We start from the raw sequence: 24,995 nt of genomic DNA, 5'->3' as shown, positions 1-24,995 counted from the left end.
CCCATTTCTCCACAGTCATCATCATCTGGGGCTGGTACAGTAGGCCCAAACAATGGACGCAAGTGGACTCAATCTCACCCCATCAGGAAAAAAGTATACTGACGTCATGATGACTGGACGCTGTGACCTTGACAAGATCTAAACCATTTTTGTTGCTAAAATGACAACTTGATAGAATAACGAAATGTGGAGGTACGTTAAGAAGGTCTGCGGCAAAGATGGGAACTACAGAACAGACTCCAGCATACGTTCTTTCTTCATTGTGAAAATAATTGTAAATACAAACTACTGCCATCTGTTGCTCGTACTCTTAACTACTACGAACTCTGACTGCTAAGATGCATAAGGGCAGACAAGGGAAGTTATACCCGAATGAAGTAATAAACAGCGTTACCTTCGACCTCATAATTTCACTTGGGTCGTTGAAACAGTTGTAGAAACACTTGTTTATCGTAAGACTGTAGGTGTACATGTGACCTGAAACGTTATTGGTGGTATGGGATTTTTATTAAGGTGTTTTTCGTTTTTATATGCATGAATGTGTACGTGAGTGCACTGAAGCTTTGTTCTTGCCTTTTGCTACCTGGCAGTGGAAGATTACTATCTCAGAAGTGAGGCTGTGTAGTCTAGCAGTAGTTTACCGACATTTCGGAGAAGTGTACTGCTTCCATCTTCAGGGTCAAACCTGTACTATGCAAGCAACGAGCAAGAAGTCAACGTGAAGCTGAGCTTTTTATTCCAACAATGCATGGTTAACTTTATACACGAAAATAAACTTAACAGAAGTAAATAGAGTACCACGTTAACAGACTAGAAAAATTTTAAAACATTTTTTATGTGTTTATGTTTGCTTGTTTTTGTTTGTTTTCTTCTTGTAGTTTGTTGATTCCTGTTGCATTTTGTTTTTGTGAAAAACAAACGTGACGAAAGAAAAGCATAATGAAATCAGAAAATTTTCGTAGTAGCACATAGATCAAACCTGGTATTTTTCGAATATTAGGAAAGTGTGATGATTAACACACTGAGTATTAAGAAGGTCGAAGAGGGTTCGACCCGAGCTGTCGCCGCAAATTCCAAAATGTTATTAAACAAATATGGCAGTGTAATGACAGCGAATCGTCTGAAGACTAAATCAGAGCAATCTCCCGAAACGTCGTGATGCCTCATAGTCTACAGTGGATAGTAATAATAATCTCAACGTGAAGTTACGTAGTTGCCTCAAGGATAAAATGAACTCGTTGGTTAAAGTTGAAAGGACGCGTTGGAATTTATCGAATTTTGTTCTCTAACGAGTTATCATGAAGCCAGGGGATCTGCTGGAATGCCGGATATTGCCCCAGAACCACTGAGAATTGTGGGAGGCCACATATTCCCCGAGATGTTGTAGGCAGACTCCCAAAGGGAGATGACGAGAGATCGCATCTCACGCCCGCGCAGATGGGTACCGCGACCTGACAGTTCCATGGCCAAACAGAAGAAGAGTCTGCTGGATTGCACCCGATTTTCACTTCTTTTGATTGCGCATCAGAAGAAGGCTGTCAGCCTTGCATTCAACCCCCAACCTTGAGGACGAGGTCCCTGTATTTATGTGCCCCAGTGACAGGGTGACCCAGTTATACCCCCAGGCACCGGGTTCCCTTTTCATCGCCTTCTGTGACTGGCAGGGCTACGGAGGAGCTACCCGCCTCCACACGAGGACAATGATCATCTCTCTTTTTATATCTGTCTAGAGTCCATCCGCTGTACGAACCAAGGGATGTTTGTATGTATGTGTGTAAGGGGTGGCCCATAAAATCCGACCCTTCCACCGCGGCCTACAATGATCTATTGTGCTTCCCCTTTGGATTAACCCTTTATTAATCCTACACTTCGAATGGAATGTAGGACTTTATGTGTGGGGGCGTCATAAAAGTCACTTGGCTCCATGAAGAACTGACCCAGGTGACGAAATCTTAAAAACGAACCAATATACGTCATATATGTAGGCAACCTTACGGAAGAAAATTCCCCACCGCCATGTGAATGCTGGAAATATGTTACAAATAGACTCTAGTAACTTTCTAATGATGACGTAACGGTCTACGTCACTAGTAGCTGATGACGCGTCACCGTTCCTACAATAGATCGAGTGTACGTAAGATGTGAAACACTGAAGCTTGTAAGTCAGGAAGGTCATTAGCTATGTAACCTCAACTACGGGGTGGTACGCATGTTTATGTATGCCTGTAAGATAAAGATGAAGTTTTCCTTGTGCTTAACTAATTAATCATTACGCCATGAAGGCGTATGGGGGAGTTGATGTATAGATCCACATTTTCTTGATCTCGGCACTAGCTATAGGTCAGTGGTCAGCTTCACGCCCCAGCCGCTTTACTCCCGGGGAAAGAGCCGCAATTACCCATTGGATAGGAGGCTGGGTGGACCCCAGAGCCGGTCTGGATGACTTGGAGAAGTGAAAATTCTTGATCTTACCGGGACTCGAACTCCAACCTCTCGGTCGTTCAGCCCTTAGCCAGTGTTCATGTATACCTGTCCTTTTGTGAAATAAATTTATACATCCATTGTCCTCCAACGAATAGAATGCGAGGTAGCTAACGAAGTCCTATCAGCGTGTATATGCAATTGTCTGCACACTGAAGTAGACTGTGACCGTAAGGAGACTGTCAGGGCAGCGCCATAGCTCAAGCGGTTAGTTAGTTATTGGAGAGGGTGGGTTTCCCCATGCACTTAGACCAGTATTGGTCCACTGTGCTTCCCTCTTATGATATTCTGCCAGTCTCTATACCCTACCGATAATGGTGCGTACCATCAGTCCCGCCGAGCAAGCGAGTTCGGCCACTTGCTTGGCGGTATCTATAATGCTTCCCCCATCTATCAGAGGCCTTAGAGACTATTGTTGGGCGGGAAACGTCCTGGAATTTGGCTCAGTGATCCCCTTTGGGGATATGAGGTTCTTTTACGTGCCGTAAAGTTACGACACGGGACACACGGCTTAAAGTCCCTCCCGGAGGACTTGTTCCCTGAATTTTTCCGCCCTTAAAAATTCGACGACCTCCGCCGGGTATTTGAACCCGCGTACCACGAGTCATGAAGTGGGAACGTTACCTCTAGACTACGGAGGCCGCTATAGCTCAAGCGGTTAGTCGCTGGCTTCCCACCGCGGAGGCCCGGGTTAGATCCCGGGTCTGGTCAAGTGGGATTTGTGGTGGACAAAGTGGCGCTGATGCAGGTTTTCTCCGAGTACTTCGGTTTCCCCTGCCAATCTTCATTCCACGAATTGCTCCACAATCACACTCACCTATCATCTGGGGCTGGTACAATAGGCCAGAATTGGCCGCAGTACAAGGGACTTAGTCCCACCCCACTAGCAATAAAAGAAAAAGGATACTGTCAGCGTTAACAAGCGTTACCTTTGTTGCCTTCTCTTCTTCGGAGCACAATATACTGTTTGTCCATCTGTCTGTCTGCTCGTCCCTCCGTCTTCCTGTGTATGTATACCCTCATATACCGCACGGATATGAGTGAATTGGATTACAGCGTTATCTCCAATCACACACACACACACACACATATATATATATATATATGGTCTAGATTACTATGGAAACATATCAACAAATGAAGGAATTTGTTTTATAAGCTAAACACGAGCATGTATAGAGTCAATTAGAGTAGTAATTCATGTAAGCTTCAATAACGCACGTAATATAAGCCGCTTTTGCAGTGAAGTTCCGTGCACTCTCGAATATTAAAGTGAACTTGTCTTCCCATCTCTATGCCATTAGCCTAGCGTTAGGAAGCGAACCTATAAATAATTATTTTCTAACTAGTGGCCCTCGGGTCTCATTCGGCCCGTAAAGGTGTTGCACGCATGTTCCCCTTTCGTTTACCTACATAAATTAGATTTCACTATAGATCATTGCCCCTCATCTGGTACTTATATGAAATATTTACATGTGGCGGGACCCGTCCGTATCAGAGCCAAGGCGTGAAGAGGAAACCGAACCAAAACTCTGTTTATATCACTCGATCACTTGACAGTGCCTTACGTGCCGCATATTGTTCCAGGTTGGGACGGTCTCGGGGACCACGACCGGGTTCAGCGCCAGCTGTCGGTGTCCAGCGACTCCAAACTTCTGGACGAAGACATCCGGGAGGAGGCGCGGGTCATCCTCAGGCCCAAGAAACCTCCGCGGCCGAAGTCCGAAGTGTTCCTCAACAAGGAACAGCACAGGCGGACCAAGAGGTACTCCGCGTTTGGGGTAAGTTGCTTGAGCCCTTCAGACTGTCCACGACTCAGGGAATATCTGGGAATGGCTCAGAATTCCAATTCCTTTCCCCTCTGCAACGTATCCGGGTCTGACAGTGACATTCGTCTCCCGTCTCGTCGGAGCGTGAAGTGCATGCAAACTGAGCCCTCTCTCCAGCTGAACAGTAGGGACACTGTGCTACAAGACGGAAGTTCGCGGGTTTGATTCCCGATAGGCTCATTGTATTTTTCAATTGACCTAATCCTTCCAGCCACTCTGTAACCCTGGGGTCGACTCAACACGTAACAGAAATGAGTACCAGGAATATTCTTGGAATATTCTGGGGTATAAAGGGCGGCCGGCGCCCATAGGATTGTGAGACGTCGAGGTTCCCACATTTTCTTTAGACAGTCGGCTCACAGATGGCGGTGAGTTTGTCAGCCTTACGCGTCTGCCGCCCTTTATCCCCCCAGGAACATTCCTGGTACTCATTTGTGTTAGAGGCTGAGTCGAGTCCAGGGCAATAGTGCGGCTGGAAGGATTAGGTCAATTGAAAAATCCAGTGACCTCATCTGGAATCGAACCCGCGACCTCCTGGCTTGTAGCAAAGTGCCTCAATCAACTACGCTACCGCGTGCCCCATATATGCTATTTAACGACGCTCATAGGATGGCGCGTATCGTCGAGTCAGATTGAGAGCAGTAACTAATTGCTCCTGCCTGCATCATGGTGGGGTTTGTGCTTCCGTTATGCTTCGGCCCTTGAAGATGAAGGCGACGTGTTCTGAACTGACTACAGGAGACGAATGCCTCATAACCTCTGCTGTGGGAGCCTCGAACCTTACAATCCATATTAACCTCGATGACGTAGGCGTCTTCATCTTCGAACGTCTGTTAACCACATCACGACCCAAAGCGACGCGTCTGTGTTCTGCCGGATGTTGAACCGAGAGGAAGTTATAAGAATCCTGACAGAGGTGTTCAGGCGACAGGAGAGCGCGCGCAAGGCTTTCTGTGAGGGCGTGTTTTACATTCGTTCTAGGTGTGAGAGGGATTTGAATGGGACCTGTAAAACCCGCTGTATGTCTCATCATCCCGCATAAAGCCCTCGTGCTATTAATTTCTCCCGCTTTCTCTCTCATTCCTCTCCAGTCCTACTAGAACAGACACAAATATAGCCAATCGTAAGGCGTCTCATTTATCTAGTATACTACAATTCTCACATATGTTTTTCTTCAATGGTTCTTCCAGCCCATTCAGGGCCCAGGCCTCTAATTCAGCCCCGTAATAATTTTTCACACACAGTAGGACTCCTCGGACGAGGGATAAGCCCGTCACAAGGCAGCTACCTGCACACAGGACAACACAAACAGAATAAACGCAGACAGACATCCATGCTCTTGAGTGGGAGTCGAACCCACGATCCCAGCGTCGGAGCGAGGGAAGCCAATTCGTGTCTTAGACCGCGCGACTGCTGTGACCGGCACACTTCACATATATACATCAAAATATCAGTACTCGCAGAATAGACACGATACACTGAAACTAAAGACTTATCGCTGGTTGACCATTTACTACTCAACCTACAATTACTTAAGTACAGGGCATCAAGAGATGAAATAGCGGGCCCACTTGCGGCTTAAATACCCAGAGAATGTGTCCCATCCAGCCTTAAGAATAACAACATGAGAAGGAAGTGTTGGCTGCAAAGTGAAATAAATAAACAGGACAAGGAGACAGAAAAAATAATCCTAATATTTACCCTACCGAATTTTTCCCCCGAAGAAACTCTTTTTATTATAAAAACATCCCTGGTGTCAACATTAGCTTTCTTATAGGGCCAGACTGTGACGCAAGAAAACAAAATTAATTAAACACAAGGAGCATAGAATGTTGAAATATCATTACGTACTCTGCATAAATACAATATTAAAATCTATCTTAGAGAGATAGGATGGGATGGTATGGATTGGATTGATCTGGCTCAGGATAGGGACCAATGGAGGGCTCATGTGAACACGGTACTGAACCTTCGAGTTCCATAAAATGCTGGGAAGTTCCTGAGTTTCTACACAATTAGCTCAGCTCCGTGAGTGAGCGCGTTATGCGTAAATTGTATTGCCATTTTTCTTGCTTTCTGACTAGCGCTGACGTAAAGGTGTGATACGCTAAGCGTGTAAACCTCCATCGAATAAAAAGTGGAGCTGTCCTGAGACAAGCACGTGATGTCGAGTGTGTAGATGGAAATGTATGTTTTCATCCGGCTTGTATACATTTAGAAATGTTTAAAAATACTTCGCGATGTTGGATTTCACTCATGCCCCCCCACCCCCTCCACGTAGAAGATCTGAATTCCCCGAGGTGACTGTAAATCGGAAACGCGTCGGCGAGCAGTGGGAGCAGTTAGCAGACTCGTCGTCGGGTTTAGAACCCGTGTCTTCGTTTCATCACTGTCATTAACTTGGAAATATGTGACAGTTTTAATCTTAAAAGTAATAATCTTCTTTTATTGCCAGTGGGGTGGGACTAAGTCCCTTGTTCTGCGGCCACTTCTGGCCTATTGTACCAGCCCCAGATGATAGGTGACGGTGATTGTGGAGCAATTGGTGGAACGAAGATTGGCAGGGGAAACCGAAGTACTCGGAGAAAACCTGCCCCAGCGCCACTTTGTCCACCACAAATCCCACTTGACCAGACCCGGGATCGAACCCGAGCCGCCGCGTTGGGAAGCCAGCGACTAACGGCTTGAGCTATGGCGCGGCCATCTTAAAAGTAAGACAGATTCACGCAAAATACTGGTTGGATGAACTGGAAGGAAGGTACCACTTTGAAGACCTAGGCATAGATGGAATGATGCTAAAATGTAACCTAACGTACTGCTGAGATTATTAATTCATGGACCTCTACCTCCACTCCGCCGGTCACAGTGTCCGCGCGGTTTAAGGCATGAACTGTCTTCGCCCCTTCAAACACTGGGATCGTGGGTTCGAATCTCACTCAAGTCATGGATGTCTTTGTGGGTTTATTCGGTGTTTGTGTTGTTCTATGTGTAGGTAGCGGCCTTATGACGAGCTGATCCCCCGTCCAAGGAGTTCTACCGGCTGTGTATAGGTTAAGAAACCGAAATAGTGACCAAGGTCCACAAGGGCTGAAGAGCCATAGATAGGTAGGTAGGTGGGTGGGTGGGTACATAGATAGGTAGGTAAGTAGAAACCTCCACTCCCGCATACGTCTTCATGGCCTGGTACTTAACTAGATAAGCACAGGAACAGCTTTTTGTTACCTTAATATGTTCGAAATTTCTCACAGCAACATCAAACGTTTTATGGAATAATTTCCACTATGGTGTCAGTGCGTTGCTTTGTTTGTTTGTTTGTGAAGTTAGTTTGCTAATTTGTTAGTTTCTTAATAATTAGTTGCCTATATGTCCCCTTGGTTATTTGGCTGGTCACTTAGTTCTTCATTGATCAGATAGTTGGTCCGTTTGATGATCAGTTATTTAGTTTTTTTTTGTTGTTGTTAGCTAATTACGTTCTTGGTTCGTCAGTTAGTTATTTCGTTCGTTAACGGATTGGTTGCTTAGTTTTGTAGCTGGTTATTTACTTAGTTATTTACTTCGTTTATTAGTTTCACAGTTAATTACTTAATTAGCTGCGTACTGTCTTGGCTAATTGGTTTTTAGTTAACTGTTTGTTTGTTCGTTGGCTAGGTAGCTAGTTAGTTAGCTTGTATGTTCTTTGGTGTGTTAGTTTGGTTTGGTTGGACCCCTAGTACATTAGTATGCAACCCGCGGCCCTATGTTTCAGTGGTGCTCGTGAGGCATAAGAGAAATCGCTTTTCCTGGATTATCAGAGAGTACGAAAGGTTCCGGCACACCCACTGGGCTACAGCCGTAATCTTAAAGTTATCTTGTAAGATGTAATGATGATTGCGGTTAGGGGGCCCCAAGGGTGGGATAAGTACCGCGGGGGGTGCACATTATGGACGCCGGATAACCTTCACTTCTTCCCGCATCTGATGTCTCCTTTGGGAGATCGGTCGAGGAAATAATCTTTGCTTAATTATCCTTCCGACCCAAAGTGGTCTCAAGTCTCCATTCGAGAAGTTGCGCGAGAATAATTCTATTAGCGCATGAGAATTTAGAGCAGAGGAGAAGCAGGGGCTGACAAGGTTGCCAACTTGCAGCCGACAATAATTCTATTAGCACATGAGAATTTACACTAGGGGGGAAAGAGGAGACAGACAAAGTTGCCAACTTGCGAACTGTAGAAATCAAAATAATCCTATTAGCACCTGATGATGTAGGATAGGCTGTGAAGACAGTGTTGCCAACTTCAAAACGAGGGAAATCAGGTGTTTTATTAAGGGGCAGTTTAACAGTTGGATATTCAACCAAGAGCTGCCAAGTTACAAGCTAGAGATAGCAAAAGAATAATCATATTATAACGGATTTGATCAACGCGTTGCTAAGCAACAGCACTGTAAAGATGGTCCGGCATGCAACAATAGATGAGGGTGTTTTCTATGTCGTCCGCGCCACGCCCAGTGCTGGTAACGGACCAATGAACTCTCAGTTTGACACGTGACACGTGTTTTCTTTGTGGACTCTGCCATGCACCAATGGAGGGGCTGTGTTTTCTGTGCGTGGCCCGTGCCGAGAGGATATAAGAGAATACGGGAATGGGAATTGACTGGACTTGAGTTCCGAAGTTCCAAGGGAGCAGCAGTATGGCCAGAAGAAGAAATAGAAGACTTAGTGTGTGACGTTATATGTGCTGCAGTACAGCGATATTGGCAATGTGTAATTTAGTGAGCCTTTTACCGTTCCTACGTTATAAATCCGTTGCCAGGAAACGGATAGTGCAGACCAGTGGAAATAGACTGAGGAGATTAGTGTGCAGTGATTGTAAATTGTGTGAAGCAGCAATAGTGTAATAATTACTTGTAGTTACAACCTGTAGGTTGTTAATAAATCCAAGTACCAATCCAAACCCGCGTCTTAATCACTAGTACACATGACAATATTAACACATGATTAACCGTATTTTTTTGTATATATTTGTGGTTTATTTATCTGCACTGTCAGTAGCTCAGAATACAACGTGGAATTGTAGAAGAAGTGGTGAATTATAAATTAGAAGGGATATGGACTGAAGCTTTGGTGCCCTGTTTCGTAGTCTCCTGTGGGAACAGAAGAATACAACAGAGAATCTCATGATATTCGGTGAATATATAACATTATAAGACTTCCTGTTGAGGTCTATTAAACATAGAGCATGACACTCACAGGGAGGGGGGTGCCACACAGCGAAATCCGTAATTGCAAGCGAGAAGGGCACGGGGCTCTTGCAAAGAAAACGTGATTAATTGAACTTTTGATAATACCCACTGGTTATTCGACACCGATGATTTTAATGATGTCTGTGAGTGACAGTTGTCTGCCAATTCCATGACAGTAAGTAATGAACCGTTCGAACGTATCGCGATAGATTGCAGGATTTAGTGGATTTGTGGGCGAGCGAGAATGTGGGTTCCGCGCGCATGCGTAAAAGTGCTCGCAACTTTTGCCATTACAAGGTTGTTGGGATTAAATTCAGTCACTTTAGTTGTGTTGCCTTCACGTTTATGAATATTTTATTTATGTCTGGCTTCGGTCAAATTTTTTTCCCTCCCCCAGTTGTAAGAGTTTAAACCAAATGTTATTACTAAGCCCAAAAGTTTACCGAAACCCTTGCCACCAATGATATGTTGATGAGCCATGTGTCTAACTTTGTTGTGTAAGGATGCATACAGAGACGGGCGAAGGATCAGTGAATCCAATGAAAGACAGGTAAAGGAAGTACTGACAGATATACAGGGTGTTTCTAAATTATTGACGGGGTTTCCGTGGCCTATAACTTCGCTGACAAGCGGAGGTCTCTCGCTCGGTCGGTATAGTTCGCTTGCGGACTCGAGCCACGGAGTTTGTTTTGATTTATATTGTGACATGTTGACCCCTACCTCCCCAGCTGCACGTAGCGGTAGCGTAGCGCTCGCGTAATAGGCGAGTAATCACCCCGCATCCCGGTAGCTATGCAACGCGCGCTGACGTCACGAGCGGAGCCGACGTTAGCCGAGTCCCCGCGACCTTGAAGCTATGCAAAGCGAATCAACAGCGGTGACGTCACCGAGGGAAATCGCGGTTGCTAGGCAGCAGTCAACAACTCCGGACAGCGTGGCTAGCAACACGGCATCAGACGACAATTGTCCGATCAAGGCTACATAAGGAGCGGCGAAGGCTATTCAGAGTCAGTCAGCCAGTCAGTGCGTTACCAACGAGTTCTCAGTTCGCAAGTTACGAGCTACAGACGCGTGTGCGATAACCAGTGATAACCAGTTATATCTGGAGTGTGTAATTCAGGGAGACTTGTATAGCTCCCGCGTTATTAATACGTGAAGACTCTTGAAGATAGTGTTAAGAGATTTTGTTGTAGGGTTTGTAAAGTGTGGAAACCCGTAATATTGTGATAATTAATTGTAGCCGTTGTTTGTAGATTGTTAAATAAACCAATTAACCATCTCTACGGCGTCTTCAGTAACGAAACACGTTACAATATATATTATAGAGGAGGTATGGATGGATGAATAATAATAGAAGATTTGAGGCACTATGCGTCATATTTTGACCTCGTCGTATCCGTCGCAGCTGTGCCCAGACGCCTGTCACACACGAAGCCTGCTTCGCTGAACGGAACTTCCATATTCGTCATTGTTTTTTGTGCCTTTCTGTCCTGCCTACTCGATTTTTGTTCCTGCCTATTTGCCTGAAGGATGGGTAGCTGCCATGGCCACATATTTCGTTCGGCGGTCTGGAAACTGCGATAGCTTTCAGATCCATTCAGCTGTGGTATAAACATTTATCGTACAGAAGCCTCCATCTGTCCGTGTCTTGATTTATGAGTTACTGAAACAACGAAGGACGCACAGCATGTACTGTGGCCTCTTTAATGCCTATCTATCTATCGTATCTATCTATATACTTATGTGTCCATGTGTCTGTCTGTCTGTGTATCTATCTTGTCTATCTCTCTGTCTGTCTGTCTATCTATCACTGTACAACCCTTTCTTGGGCCTTGGCCGCTTTTTCAGTTTCTTAGTCCTATACACAGATGGTTTGACTCCTTGGACGGGGGATCAGCCCATCGCAAGGCCGCTACCTACACACAGACACACATGCCTTTAGTGGGATTCGAACCCAGGATCCCAATGTTCGAGCGGGCGAAGAGGGTTCATGCCTTAGACCGCGCCGCCACTGTGGCCGGCTCTTGAAGTCCTGTAGGCTCTCTAAAACGTGTTTGTTGGTATGTGAGTAGGCAGCTTGATGGAAGGAAATTCCGTAATAGACTGTAGTAACCTGTGATAGGCCTTGCCTTAGCTCAGGTGGTTAGTGACCGGCTTCCCACCTTGGCGGCCCGGATTCGATCCCGGGTCTGGGCAAGTGGGATTTGTGGTGGACAAAGTGGCGCTGGGGCTGGTTTTCTCCGAGTACTTCTGTTTCCCCTGCCAATCTTCATTCCACCAATTGCTCCACAATCACCCACACCTATCATCTGGGGCTGGTACAATAGGCCAGTACCTGATAGTGCTGCAAGTATCTCAGTTAGTCTGGTGATAACACCCTCAGAGATGTTTGAGACTAACAGCAGCTCGGCCGATGATCACAATAAGGTAAAGCTGTCCTTAAAACAGACCGTGAAGCCCCACAGGGTTGTGACATTACCCCCAAGAATATTCCTGGTACTCATTTCTGTTAGAGGCTGAGTCGACCCCAGGCCCATAGTGCGGCTGGAAGGATTCGGTCAATTGAAAAATCCAGTGACCTCATCGGGAATCGAATCCTCGACCTTCAGGCTTGTAATCTTTATTTCCTTCTACACAGTTCATGATCCCAGAAGTGTTAGCTTCGGTTTATATCGTGCAAGGTAAAATTCACGGGAAATATACCGTATTACTTCCAATATAAGACGTATATTGTGCACAAATTGTCCCCTTTGAAAAATTTAGTTGCGTCTTAATTCGCGGGATATGCACCTTTCTAATTTTTTCTCCCTAAAATCCACATTCACAAACTGGATGCGTCTTAAATTCGAGGGCGTCTCATATTCCAAGTAATATGATATATTCCTTTATAACTTCATATGTACAGAAAATACTTCCCCTATGTGTTTCTTGACGATGTAGTTCAGATTAAATGTCGCCAGATGTCACATGCTGCCACGTATAATAACGTTTGTAAATGTAGAAATTGTCGTCACTTTCGGGCTGCCACAAGAAAAATTGACATATAGAAAATTTTAAAAATGGACGGAACCGCAGATCTGAATAAAAGAGAAAACAAACTCCGTGGCATGTAGTCCGCAAGCGAACTATACCGACAGAGAATGCCAACTTTAGCGAATAGAGGGTGTCGCGTGGTCAGCGCAACGGATCCCCACGGCCGTTGATCTCGGTTTTCTAGACCGGAGCCGCTACTTTTCCATTCAAGTAGCTTCTCGGTTATCCTCATGATGGTGAGTTGACCCCGTTCCAGAGCTACTACTTCTCAGAAAATCTGGTAGCGCCGGGAATCGAATCCGGGACCTCTGGACCTGTAGCCAGGAACTCTGACCACTAGACCACAGAGGCGGTGCGTTAAACAAACCTGAATATGTGCATGAAGAGTTTAGTTCTGTTCGGTTCATTCGATTCACAGATTAATATTTTCCGATCCATTATTATTTTGTTATTCGAGTTTTGAAGGGCGAGCCAGTGACAGGGCTGTTCAATAATTCATAAATAAACAAATCACAGGGCTGTGTATGTGAACTCGTTCGGGCGTAGAAAGGAAAAGTTATAACTTTAATTTATAATCGCTATTTTGTTTTCATGCTGTTGTTTTTTTTTTGTCTTCAGAATAACGAAGGCCGATTTACGCTTGAAGGTACTAAAATGCCTTGGAACTGGAGGTCATTAGTTCGCTGCCAGGGCACCATACATTATAAAATATTATCAATTTCTTTGTCACGAAGATAGAGTGTGCTTTACTTTGGTTTACTGCTCTTACCTTTATGCTCAGTCCGTGTTTAGAAACAGATAGCTTCTCGTCTAAAAAAGAAATTCCCAACACTATGCTATCAGAATGTTCATTACCGTGTTCGTATCCTGAGCCAGATGAATCCAGTCTTCATCCTCCAATCCTATTTATTACAGATTCATTTTCGTGTTATTGTGTTATCTACCTCTGCTTCATAGTGGCCTCATAAAACAAACTCCGTGGCTTGTAGTCAGCAAGCGAACTATACCGACCGAGCGACCGCCGCTTGTCGGCGAAGTTAATCGGATCCCCACAGCTGTTAATCTCGGTTTTCTAGGCCGGATCAGCTGTTTCTTTGAAGTAGCTCCTCCATTATTCCCATGACGCTGAGTGGACCCCGTTGCAGACCCACTACTTCTGAAGAAATCTGGTAGCGCCGGGAATCGAACCGGGGACCTCTGGATCTGTAGGCAGGAACTCTGACTACTAGACCACAGAGCCGGTCCAGTGGCCTCATTCCTATAAAAATGTATTTCTTTATTTGATCGGTCTAGTAATATTTGGCAGCCAATCACAGTGGCTCCGCGGACTAATGCGTTAACCGTCTTCGCCCACCCGAACGCTAGGATCGTGGGTTCGAATCCCACTCGAGTCATGTATATTTATGCGCTTTTATTCTGCGTTTGTGTTATTCTGTGTGTATGTAGTGGTCTTTCGGCGGGCTGATCCCCAACCCAAGGATTCTGAGTGTGTATAGGCTCAAGAAGCTTAAATGGAAAACGGCCAAGTCCCAACAAAGGGCTGTAGAGCCGTAGGCAGAGAGGAACAAGTCGTGAGGTTTCTAACCCCGATGTATGAAGATTAACAAGCAGTTGTAAAGTACTCTGTCTTGTTGCATGATTAGGAATACGTGGAGCAACGTCTCCACTACTGCATACTGTCACTCATGAGGTAGTGTTTTGTAAGCTTTATCTCAGGCCGAACACTTCCCCGAAGCTCAGTAAAGTTTAACATTGGCCGCGCCATAGCTCAAGCGGTTAGTCGCTGGCTTCCCACCGCGGCGGCCCGGGATCGAGCCCGGATCTGGTCAAGTGGGATTTGTGGTGGACAATGTGGCCCTGGGGCAGGTTTTCTCCGAGTACTTAGGTTTCCCCTGCCAATCTTCATTCCACCAATTGCTCCACAATCACCCTCACCTATCATCTGGGGCTGGTACAATAGGCCAGAAGTGGCCGCAGTACAAGGGACTTAGTCCCACCCCACTAGCAATAAAAAGAAGTTTAACATTAAATTCATTTAAAGAGTTCTTTGAGGCATGAAGCCCTCTCGGAATCGCGAGTAGGAAGGTTCCTCACCGTCATCAAATTAAGACTTCAGGTCGCCCCATGTCAGACGAGTGATGCTTCCCCTTTAACAGCCAACCCGTTGACTAAAGCCGTGCTGCTTCAGGACGCAGCCCCATGCACTCTCGCGCACTAATAACCCTAATATAGGTCACTTTGCATTTCTGTAACCCCGAGACAACTTGTAATAAGACTCCGAATGACGTCACAGCTTTGTAGCCTTCTGCGTAATAGCTCGTCTGTGTTGTGGGCTGGATGATCAAGGGATCGTGATTCGATTCCCGGCAAGGGAAAGAAACATGTCCGCAGTGTTCATATTGCCTCTGAGGCCCACCCAGCCTCCTATACAATGAGTAAGTACTAGAGACTATTTTCCCCCCATGGTGACGTGGCTAGGATGCATCTGGTATCGACGTTAAGAATATGTGGAACTATACCTCCACTCCCCCATAAGTATTCATTGCGTAGTGATTAAGTAAGAACAGTGACGACTTTACCTTTGCATCTTGCTTGATTGCAAAAACATTCATGAACTCTTAGTGATTTGAATTTTCATCACCTCGTCAAATTGAATGTGACACTAAATAATAATTATTCAAAATTCTTCTCCCATTTTTATCTGAATCTGTACTGAAAACAAGAATGTGCAGAGCAGCGTATACAGGTGTCCTAGGAAGGAAGGTCAGTATTCTGGGAGGTCACACTATCGGCAATTCTAAGCAAAAACGTGTATATGTATGTACATGAGTCCTATTCCGAGCGGTTTCCGAGACACAGCTATTTCAGTGTACAGTTCCAGAACTGTTGATAAGAAAGAGATATTACGTACTGTTTCTAATGCCGGTATTTATTGTTCAAGTGACAAAGTTGGTACAGTTTACCTGGTATAATACATTTTCGAAAATGGCGCGTTGCTCGTCTGTACAGTGTACAGTGCATTGTACAGTGAAACAGCTGAAGCCGTTCGGAATAGACACATGTTCCTGGGTTCCGTGACAAATAAGTATTGGATTACGGATTTAGACGAAAGCTGTTTTGTTGGGCGACTCGATTACAATTTCACTTACAATCGTTACAATGACATATCTCCTTCCAGACGATGCGACCTGACCTCACTTCTCTGACCTGTCGTTCTTGGCGTAACGAATAGCAGTCACCTTGTCGAATAGTTCAATTTCCTTGCTATCATGCAAACGACTTTCTCATTGCTACATGAATACGTGTTTGCCTAGCCGTTGACTTGCGATGGACGCTGTTGTTGTCATGCAACTGCCTCAGACAGTTCGTTGCCTAGGAATTGCTAGCTGTTGACTAGCAATAGACGCTGGTTGTGACGTACTGTCTTGACAGTATGCTGCCTAGGAAGTTACACTTCTCTATATAGTGGGTTCACCTGTGACACACATTTCTGCTTAGAATGAACGATATTATGACCTCCCAGAATATTGACATTTCCTCCTGGGACACTCTGTATACTGTGTCTAAAACATCTCTGAGGCTACGTCATAACTTTTGTAGGCAACCTTCATTCATTCATCAGTAATCTGTCAGATGACAGGTCCACAGCCTCTTCCAAAACAGTTTCTCCACTTAATGCGATCTTCTGTTTTTGGAAAACCTTACGGGAAGAAAAATCCCTGCGTGTCCATGAATAACTCCGATATTGAGATTCTGTTTCCCACCATATGCTGAAAATGGAATCCAATAACTTTGTAATGACGTAATGATGACGTAAACACAGAGATGTTTTTGACACGCGATACCATTGATATTTGGCGAGAGCTGTGTATACACCCCCATGTGTTTATCAGTTCGGAAGCATAGCTCCGAGGGGGTGGTTCAAGATATTGAATCTTTAAGAAGAAGGGGACGGTTATAAGGAAAATCTTTGTAACGGAATGAGAGTGGGAAACGGTGCTGACTCGGCAGTTTTTCACTGCGAATATCCGAAAGCGATGTTTTATGAGAGAAATGTCGATACCATGTTCTGTTGTCAGAGATGTTAGGTATGAAAACAAATAAGGGGCGTGATTGAAAGACAGAATGTCATGTAAGAGATCCGTGGCCTTAAGGGCAGAACTTCAGGAAGTGATGAGAACAAGCAGAGAGCTACGGGAGGTAACAAGAACTGTCTCGGTGGTACTAGCTCGTCCGTTTTTACTTTCTGACACACACTATATGAATATCAAAGTATCATGATGTACTTACGTACTCATGGAGCTGAGCCCTTCTTGAGGAGCCGCCAATTGTGCATCTACTCAAGAATTTCCCAGCATTTTATGGAACCCGAAGGTTCATTACCGTGTTCACAAGAGCCCTCCACTGGTCCCTATCCTGAGCAAGATCAATCCAATCCATACCATCACATCCTATCTCTCTAAGAACCATTTTAATATTCTCCACCCACCTAAGGCTTTGGTCTACCCGGTGGTCTCTTTCCTTCTGGCTCTTCCACCAATATCCTATATGTATTCCTCTTCTCCCCCATTCATGCTACATTCCCTGCCCACCTCATCCTCCTTGACTTGATCATTCTAATTATAAATATAAAAAATACTCATGTTACGAAAGTGAACACAAGTACGATGGTAGAGATCCAGAAATTTTGAGGGATTTATAGGTTTTTAGCCTCCTCCCAAATGTGAAAATGTGATGTTTGTTACGCCGTCTGTCTGTATATCCGTTTGTATATGTATGCTCGCTAGTGCGTGAACGTTTGGAAGGATTTTGTTTTCTTATTCCAGAGTTGAGAGTTTATCCATCAGCGGTCTCTGTCCGTGAATGTGAGCATTATGGCTCCAGAAATAAGGGGACCCTTCAAATGCGCCTGCACAATACACAATTACTGTTTTCTCGAAAACTTTTGCGACGATTTTGATTAGATTTCAGTAATTTATGGAGATATCTCCCAAAATAAAACTACGTAGCTGGTATCTTCTGGAAATGCACGAACTAGGAGCGTAACGGTAACCCGCTTTGCCGCTTCGACAGATTTAATTGTTGTTGGGTATTCAGTAAGCAACAATGGTCTGCCGAGCAACAGTCGGTTTCGGTTCAAAGGTGACGTAATCAGGATCGGTTGTATATGAAGAAATATGTGCAGTGCGCATGCGCAGTGTGTGAGAAAGAGACAACATGCACTACGAGTATTTCCAGATCGAAGCCTGATGGAGTGGCTTAAGCGCTAACAGAAAAAGTTTGCCAATAATGTACGTGTTGGATTTGAGGTTCTTACAGTGGTCACTGTCTTCTGGAATGTGGCCGTGTAGTCTGGCAGTACAAGTTTACTGACATTTCGGTGGAACATACTGCCTCCATCTTCAGGGTCGAATATATGCAAAGTTAACTTAGTTACGTCGTGTTTTGTAGGTTTACCGATATTTCGGAAGAACATATTGCCTCCATCTTCAGGGTCGAAAGTAAATCAAGCAAGTAACGAGCAACAAGCCGGCAGTAAGCTCTCTACCTACTTGCATACCTTACTTTTCGGCCCTGATGATGGGAGAAATACGTTCCTCCGAAACACTGGTAAACCTCCACCGGACTACACGGTGTCACATCCCAGAAGATAGTACTCTTTAAGATATTCTTATATCCAGACCGGCTCTGGAGTCTACCCAGCCTCGTATCCAATTGGTACCGGCGTCTTTTTCCCCCGGAGTAAAGCGGCCAGGGCGTGAAGCTGACCATTTACTTCCATCTAGTACTTAAGTTTAGGATGTGTGGAGCTGTACCTTCGTTCCCACATACATTTTCTTGGTATGGTGCTTAATTAAGCACAGAGAATTTTGCTTTTTGTCATTTGTTTAAGAAGTTCCATTGCCTTCTCTCGGTCCCTCCGTCCGATCTCTTAAGCATATATCTGGTTTAAGGTCCATCAGCTCCACAATGCGTCACACTTTGTATAGGCAACCTTACGGAAGAAAAGTCATGTGTTAATACTGCAGATATGTAGGAAACAGAATCCAGTAACTTTGTAATGATGACGTAACGCCTTGCGTCACTAGCTAACAGTGACGCATCTTCGTTTATATTGTCACATGGTATGTGTGACTATAGACGGGGTTTGGATTGGTTAATGGATTTGTTGACCACTTACAGGTCGTAACTACAAATAGCTATGACACGATCGCTCTATCCACACTTCACAATTCACTAGAGCACACGGTATTGTTATTGTTATTATTATAGTCTGGTATTAGACATTTCCTGGTAACGGCTCCAACAATGGCTATTCTTTACGTCCGCGTGAAGTCCTCTCTTCACAGACTCCCGCACAGAACTATAACATCTCGGCACGGACCACAGAAAACACACCTCTTCCATTATTGTGGCCCAACTATTGCATTGTTAAGAATCTGCTGCTTAACAACGGTAACGTATTCACCGAGCCGTTCCCCAGAAACTTATCTGGTATATCCACTCATCTGATGGTCGTTGCATAGCAACGGCTCCTACACGCTACACTATAGTAGATGGAGTATATGATAACCTTCTTGAACTGACACTTTTTCTCTTCAGGACCTGAAATTCGTGTAAATAGTATTTAAAAATTCAGGTTCTAACGAAAAACCCGCGGTTCTCTATTACAGAGACCATTTGAGTAATGCCGTTTATGGGAAATAATCGTAGTTTATTCTTAAATTAATACGAAAACCGTAAGTACGCTATGTGGGCCCTTTAATGCTACAGAAGGTGGGTGCTAACAGAGGCAAGAAAATAGTTTAAATCTGTTTTCATGTTACTTCCTATATCCTCTTTTTAATTAAGCTCTTCTGAATTCAAACAAATATTTTCTTAAGCGATTTCTTTTTTTCGGATACTTTCAATGTGTTTTCTCTCAGAATCTTTATCGCAGATTGAATACGAGATCTCGCAGATCGCCTCGCACTTCCACTCACATTTCACAGAAGCTGAACAAGAGAGAGAGCGTTTTTTTTTAGTGGATGGCTTCCAATCTTTTTCTGAACTCCTTTTTCTCGCTACCTTACGTCTCTTTTTGCTCTCAGAAGCTGGAGCTATAAGCTTAATGCTTCTCTTTGTACTTTAAAACACTCCGTTGTTTTTCATCTGCGTGACGAGTGAAGATTTAAAACTGTAACCCCCCCCTAAAAAAACTTTTCCTCGTGGCTTTTTTTTTTCTCTGTTCTTGAAGTATTTACCTCTTCTCGGTTCTGTTTCTAGATGTCGTGCTTGTTCCCTGGATCTTTTTTTGGGGAATAAACCAGTCCCATGTTTTCGGTTAAAATACACCAAAAGGGCAATTGCAAGTGAATAAATAGTTACTGATATGAAAACAGTTGTATTTCTGGCTCTCTGCTATAAGATTCGCAGACAAAAACTTGTGTTGAGATTAAATTATAAACAATATCCGAACAGAAGACGTTCTTTCGTAGCTATGTAATATTGAGACATAAAGCCACCCTCGCATCTCCACTCGTATCAAACTTGTAAACATAAAATTATCCTTGTGCTTAATTAATTAAGCACCACGCCATGAGGTCGCATTGGGGAGTGAAGGTTTAGCTACACCGTGTTTGATGTTGACACTACATGGAGGTGACTGGTCAGCTTCATGCCCCGGTCACATTACCCCGAGGGAAATTACTTCCGGTACCCATTGGATAGGAGGCTGGGTGTGCCTCAGAGACGGTCTGGGCTCAACATTTGAATGTGTCGTCCCCCCCCCTTCCCCAGATAAACAGTTTTATCAAAATTTGTTTTTACTTGTTCTGAGCCTTCCGGGTCTGTAGTTTCTAGCGAAGATCTCAGGAAGATGTTTTAACCAATTAAAGGTTAATGTGATGACGTCATTGTTAAGGTGATTAATCATTTTAAACCAGAAATTCGACTGAATGATAGGCCAATTTAAAAATGGAGTCCAGAGGAATAGGGAACATATGCATCTGGTTGATTGTCATCCTGCTCTTGGGTCTTTGCGCCATGTGGATGTGGGCAGTGTTTCCGACGTTTCGGACGTACACACTACCTCCATCTTCATGGTCCAAGTGAGTGGAATAATTGAGTGTTCATGTGTATATAGACTTTAGTCCAACAAAACTACAAGGGACGGGTAGGGACTGGTGCGTGCCCAGGGCCGCTAGGGACACTTATCAAAGAAATTTTATCAAAAACTTTTGAGGGGAGGGTTCGAGATTCTCGCAGCGACGGTTATGAAGACTCGTACCTTCTGAGATATAACGGTGTGCAGTCCGTTGAAAGAGAACCGACATTTCGGGGGAATATTTCGCCTCAGTCTTCAGGGTCAAGTAAGATACCACCTTGAAGCAGGTAGCAAGCAGAGCTCTGCTTCGCTTATTCTTTAGACCTTAAAGATAGGGGCGACGTATAGCTCCGAAACGTCCGTTGACTTTCAAAGGACTACGCTGTGTTATATCTCAGAAGATGGTATTCTTCAAAAATGTTTTTTTTTGTAGTTTCCCGGCACTGTTCGTTTGTCTGTTGGGACAAGCCTTCAGATTCCGTAATAAACTGAGATGTCATGAGCAGCTGGGCAACTACCAGCTCATTTGGTTAGAGAAATACGGGGACTTGATGTAAGGTTGTTGTGGTTGAACTCTGGCAAGGAAAGGCGACTGCATGTTTCAGAGATGAAATACAGGGAGGCTTGTGCTGGCATCTATATTTAAACGCTTCCTTCTAATGTTGCAGCAGTGAATGTCGCCTTCTGTGTTGTATGGTCCAGATGTCGCACGCATAACAGGTGTTTGTGAACCTTACACCACAACGCTCCTGGAGAAAAAAACTCATCCCTAGACTGTATAATCCAAATTTCATAGCTTGGTGTTTTACGAACGTCGTTGGAAAGTTCGTAAACTTAAAAATTTTATAAGATGTTTTGTAAAGGTGAAGTTGGGCCGATCACAGTGGCCGCGCGGTCTAAGGCCTGAACTGTGTTCGCTCGCTAGAACGCTGGGATCGTGGGTTCGAATTCCACTCAATGCATGGATGTCTGTGTGCGTTTATTCTGTATTTGTGTGGTTCTGTGTGGGTAGAGGCCTTGCGACGGGCTGATCCCCCGTCCAAGGAGTCCTGGCAACTGTGTATAAGATTAAGAAACTGAAAAAGCGTAAAAGGGCTGTAGAGGCATAGATAGATAAATGTAAAGTTGATCCTGTGCTTAATTAATTAAGCATCAAACCGTGAAGACGTATAGGGGAGTGAAAGTATAGCTCCACCATTTTTTACCTCGGCTTGCCACTTTACCTTCGGGGAGACAGCTTCAGGCACCCACTGGGTAGGAGGCTGGGTGGGCCCCATAGCCGGACCTGTCTGAATGCAGTAGAGAAGAGAAAAATCTTAGCTCTGCCGGGAATCGAACCCCGAACCGACCAGCGTATGTCTCGTCATTATACCGGCTTAACAATGCCGACTGTAAAAATTCTGTAGTTTACAAATTAAAAAAGAAAGAATAAAGATACTTTGTAAATTGTATAATATAAAAGAAAATATAAGCTTTATTTTTTAGGCTTCGTTCTCGTGAGAAAGGTTTTTCATGTCTTAGCGAACGATTGATCAGTCGTGAGGCTGCGTGGAGACAGCTCCACTTAAATCGGTGTAAGGCGCTACGAACACTCACGGAAATGGAATGCAGGATCACACGTAAACTGCATAAATGTCTTTCTGTTGAAAGTCTGATTTTGAAGCTGGTATATTCAGTAAGATTAAAAGGAATATATAACGTTTTGAAAATCTCTTAACGCAAAAATTCGTTAGCTTTCATAAGACTAGAATTTAGTGTACATTTTATAATATTGTAATTATACAGTTCACTGAAGTAGAGTAATCAACTGAGTTTGAGCACTACTCCATGAAGACGTGAGAGGAACCGGAGGTAAAGCTCCACACATTACTAGCATCGGCACCAGATGACGATCAGTTATCAGCATCACACTCCTGTCGCTTTACTCCCTAGAAATGCAACTGCTCCTGGCATAAACTGGGTAGGAAGTCGGGCCCGTAGATCAGTTTAACTTGGAGGCAAAGACAGATATCCCTTTCCCTATCAGAAGTCGAATCCCGTGCGTCCAGCTCGAAGCCATCACTTTATCGACCGAGCTATACGAGCTGGTGTCTTGTAAATGTGTTTTTTCATTACGCAGTAGAACATCCCTTAAGAGCTAGAAGCGAATGCCTGCCCTGGGGGTTCCCAGAGAGATTAAGGGAAGAAAGAACGGAGAACTGGCCTATCCGTGGCAGCGAGTGAAGGGATGGAAATGTCCCTGCCATGTTCTTCTGCTCCCTTTTCTGAAAACATCGCTACACGATATCCTATGGGATGTGTCACGTATAAGACACGGGGTTTGGATTGCTAACTGGATTTATTGGACTCTTATGCGATTCGTAACCACAATTAATTATAGCGCTATCGCTAATTCACACTAGGTACAGTTCAGTATGGCACTCACTAAGTCTTCTGTATCTTCTCTGTGCGCTGCCTGGTAACGGCTCCCAATACCGTCCTCTGCTTCCGCTGCTCAACGGCTCAAGTCGTCTCAGGTTCGCGACCCTTGGACATCCAATTGAACAAAGAAAACACCGCTTCAGACTCTATTGTTGCATGTGCCTCAATGCTGTCACGTGAGATGGTTGCCGTGAAAACGTGTTTACAGAGCCGTTCCCTAGCAACGACCGTCTCCTCTGGTTCTGTTATACCGTCTTTTAACAGATATGTGAGAATACTGTGGCGAAAGAATGAAGTAATTTGTGATGTATTGATCTGGCAGACTATCAGACAGAAATAATGTATTGAATTATTGCTGAAACGTTCACAGCGAAGATAAATGATTTTCTTTTGTACTACTCTGACTTGACTGGCTCCGAAATGCACTGCGTGTAGGGCGAACCGCCGTCTGTGATACTCCTGGAGCAGCACTTTTCGGTTCAGTTCATCTTTAAGTTTTAATGTTTTTCTGCACATCAGACACGAATTGTTGCTGCCTCTCTGCTGCTTTTCGTGCGAATTCTTATTAAATTTGTAGTGTGATTAGGCAATTAGGAGCTTCATAACGTGTACTCTTCTTCAAGTATAAATAGAATGATCAGGTCAAGGAGGGTGAGGTTGGCAGGTCATGTAGCACGAATGGGGAGAAGAGGAATGCATATAGGATACTGGTGGGAATGCCAGAAGGAAAGAGACCACTGCGAAGACCAGTGCGTAGGTGGGTGGACAATATTAAAATGGATCTGAGATAGAACGGGATGGGATGGATTGGATTTTTCTGGCTCAGGTTAGGGACCAGTGGAAGGCTCTTGTGAGCACGGTAATGCACCTTCGGGTTCCATAAAATGCTGGGAAGTTCTTGAGTAGCTGCACAATTGGCGGCATCTCAAGAAGGGCTCAGCTCCATGAGTGTGATTAGGCAGTATGTGAGACAGCAAGTGGTATAGTGGACTGCAGTTAGCTCACATTCTTGCAGATGGTCCCGGAATAACTTAGTGGGGGACACAGAGAGGACAGGCGACACGTCGCCGTATATTACATTAAAATGTTAAGGATGTGTGTTTGTGAGCCCACGCATCTCATTCCGAAGGTCATGAATTCTAGTTTACCCACAAGTGTTCAACTCTGCCAGCTTAGAAAATCCCACTTTGATGCATGTATATATGTCTGTGCTCACAGAAGACGTAGCTTTTTGCAGTGTCAGACAGATGGCGTTAATCGTCAGACTCGACACATCATTTGATACCACACGCACATGCGTATATTTACATCCTCTGCACTTGCAGAAGTCTGTGTTTGTGCTAACAGAACTTAGTTTCTGTCAATGTCTGGCAGATGGCATGGACCGTCAAACCGCCCCGATGCGTCATTCGATAACACATGCGCAGATCTTCGCGTCTCCTGTGATTATAAGAGCGTGTATATACGTATTTTTGCACTCAAAGAGGTCGCGTACCTCGGGGAAAACTTGTGTATAGGAAAGAAGTCAGAGAACTATTTCGTCGTCAAAAGAAGGAGGAAACAATTGAGAGAGTAATAACGGTAGGACGGAATAATAAAAAGGGTGGTAAAGGAATATGGCTGAAAGGAAAAAATGCGATAAAGGTACAAAAGGGTCAAGAAAATTAAGAGTTAAGTGATGAAGATGCGAAGCCATAGGGTTATTATATGGGGAAAATTTATCGTAATACTAATATTGATTTTTAAGGCACCTGTTTGGTAATCTTGCGGTTTTGGAGATAACTAAACAAGGGAAATTTTTTAAAATTCGAGATTTGATAAGAGAACTGACGCGCTAGAGCTAACTGCTTGCATTGCGTAACTTGTTTTTAATTCGCGTAGTGGGGGGGGGGGGGGGGAAAAAAGGAGAGGGTAAACGCCTTACGA

The 24,995-nt window shown here is 44.4% G+C and overlaps 1 protein-coding gene across 4 annotated transcripts in view; it reads left to right on the top strand.

Moving 5' to 3' along the window:
- Positions 1-24,995, top strand: part of LOC111872432 (cyclin-dependent kinase 14) — a 266,395-nt gene that overhangs the window by 226,730 nt on the left and 14,670 nt on the right. For all 4 annotated transcript variants that reach the window (XM_023866349.2, XM_023866350.2, XM_023866347.2 and 1 more), the window contains one exon: positions 4,069-4,262. In XM_023866349.2, coding sequence (XP_023722117.1) covers positions 4,069-4,262 — 194 coding nt within the window. The remainder of the gene's footprint in view (positions 1-4,068; positions 4,263-24,995) is intronic.

This window comes from Cryptotermes secundus, unplaced genomic scaffold (genome assembly GCF_002891405.2).
Source record: "Cryptotermes secundus unplaced genomic scaffold, Csec_1.0 scaffold247, whole genome shotgun sequence".
Taxonomy (NCBI): Eukaryota; Metazoa; Arthropoda; class Insecta; order Blattodea; family Kalotermitidae; genus Cryptotermes; species Cryptotermes secundus.
Note: the sequence above shows the minus strand (reverse complement) of the source record. Positions and strands in the feature narration are given on the sequence as shown.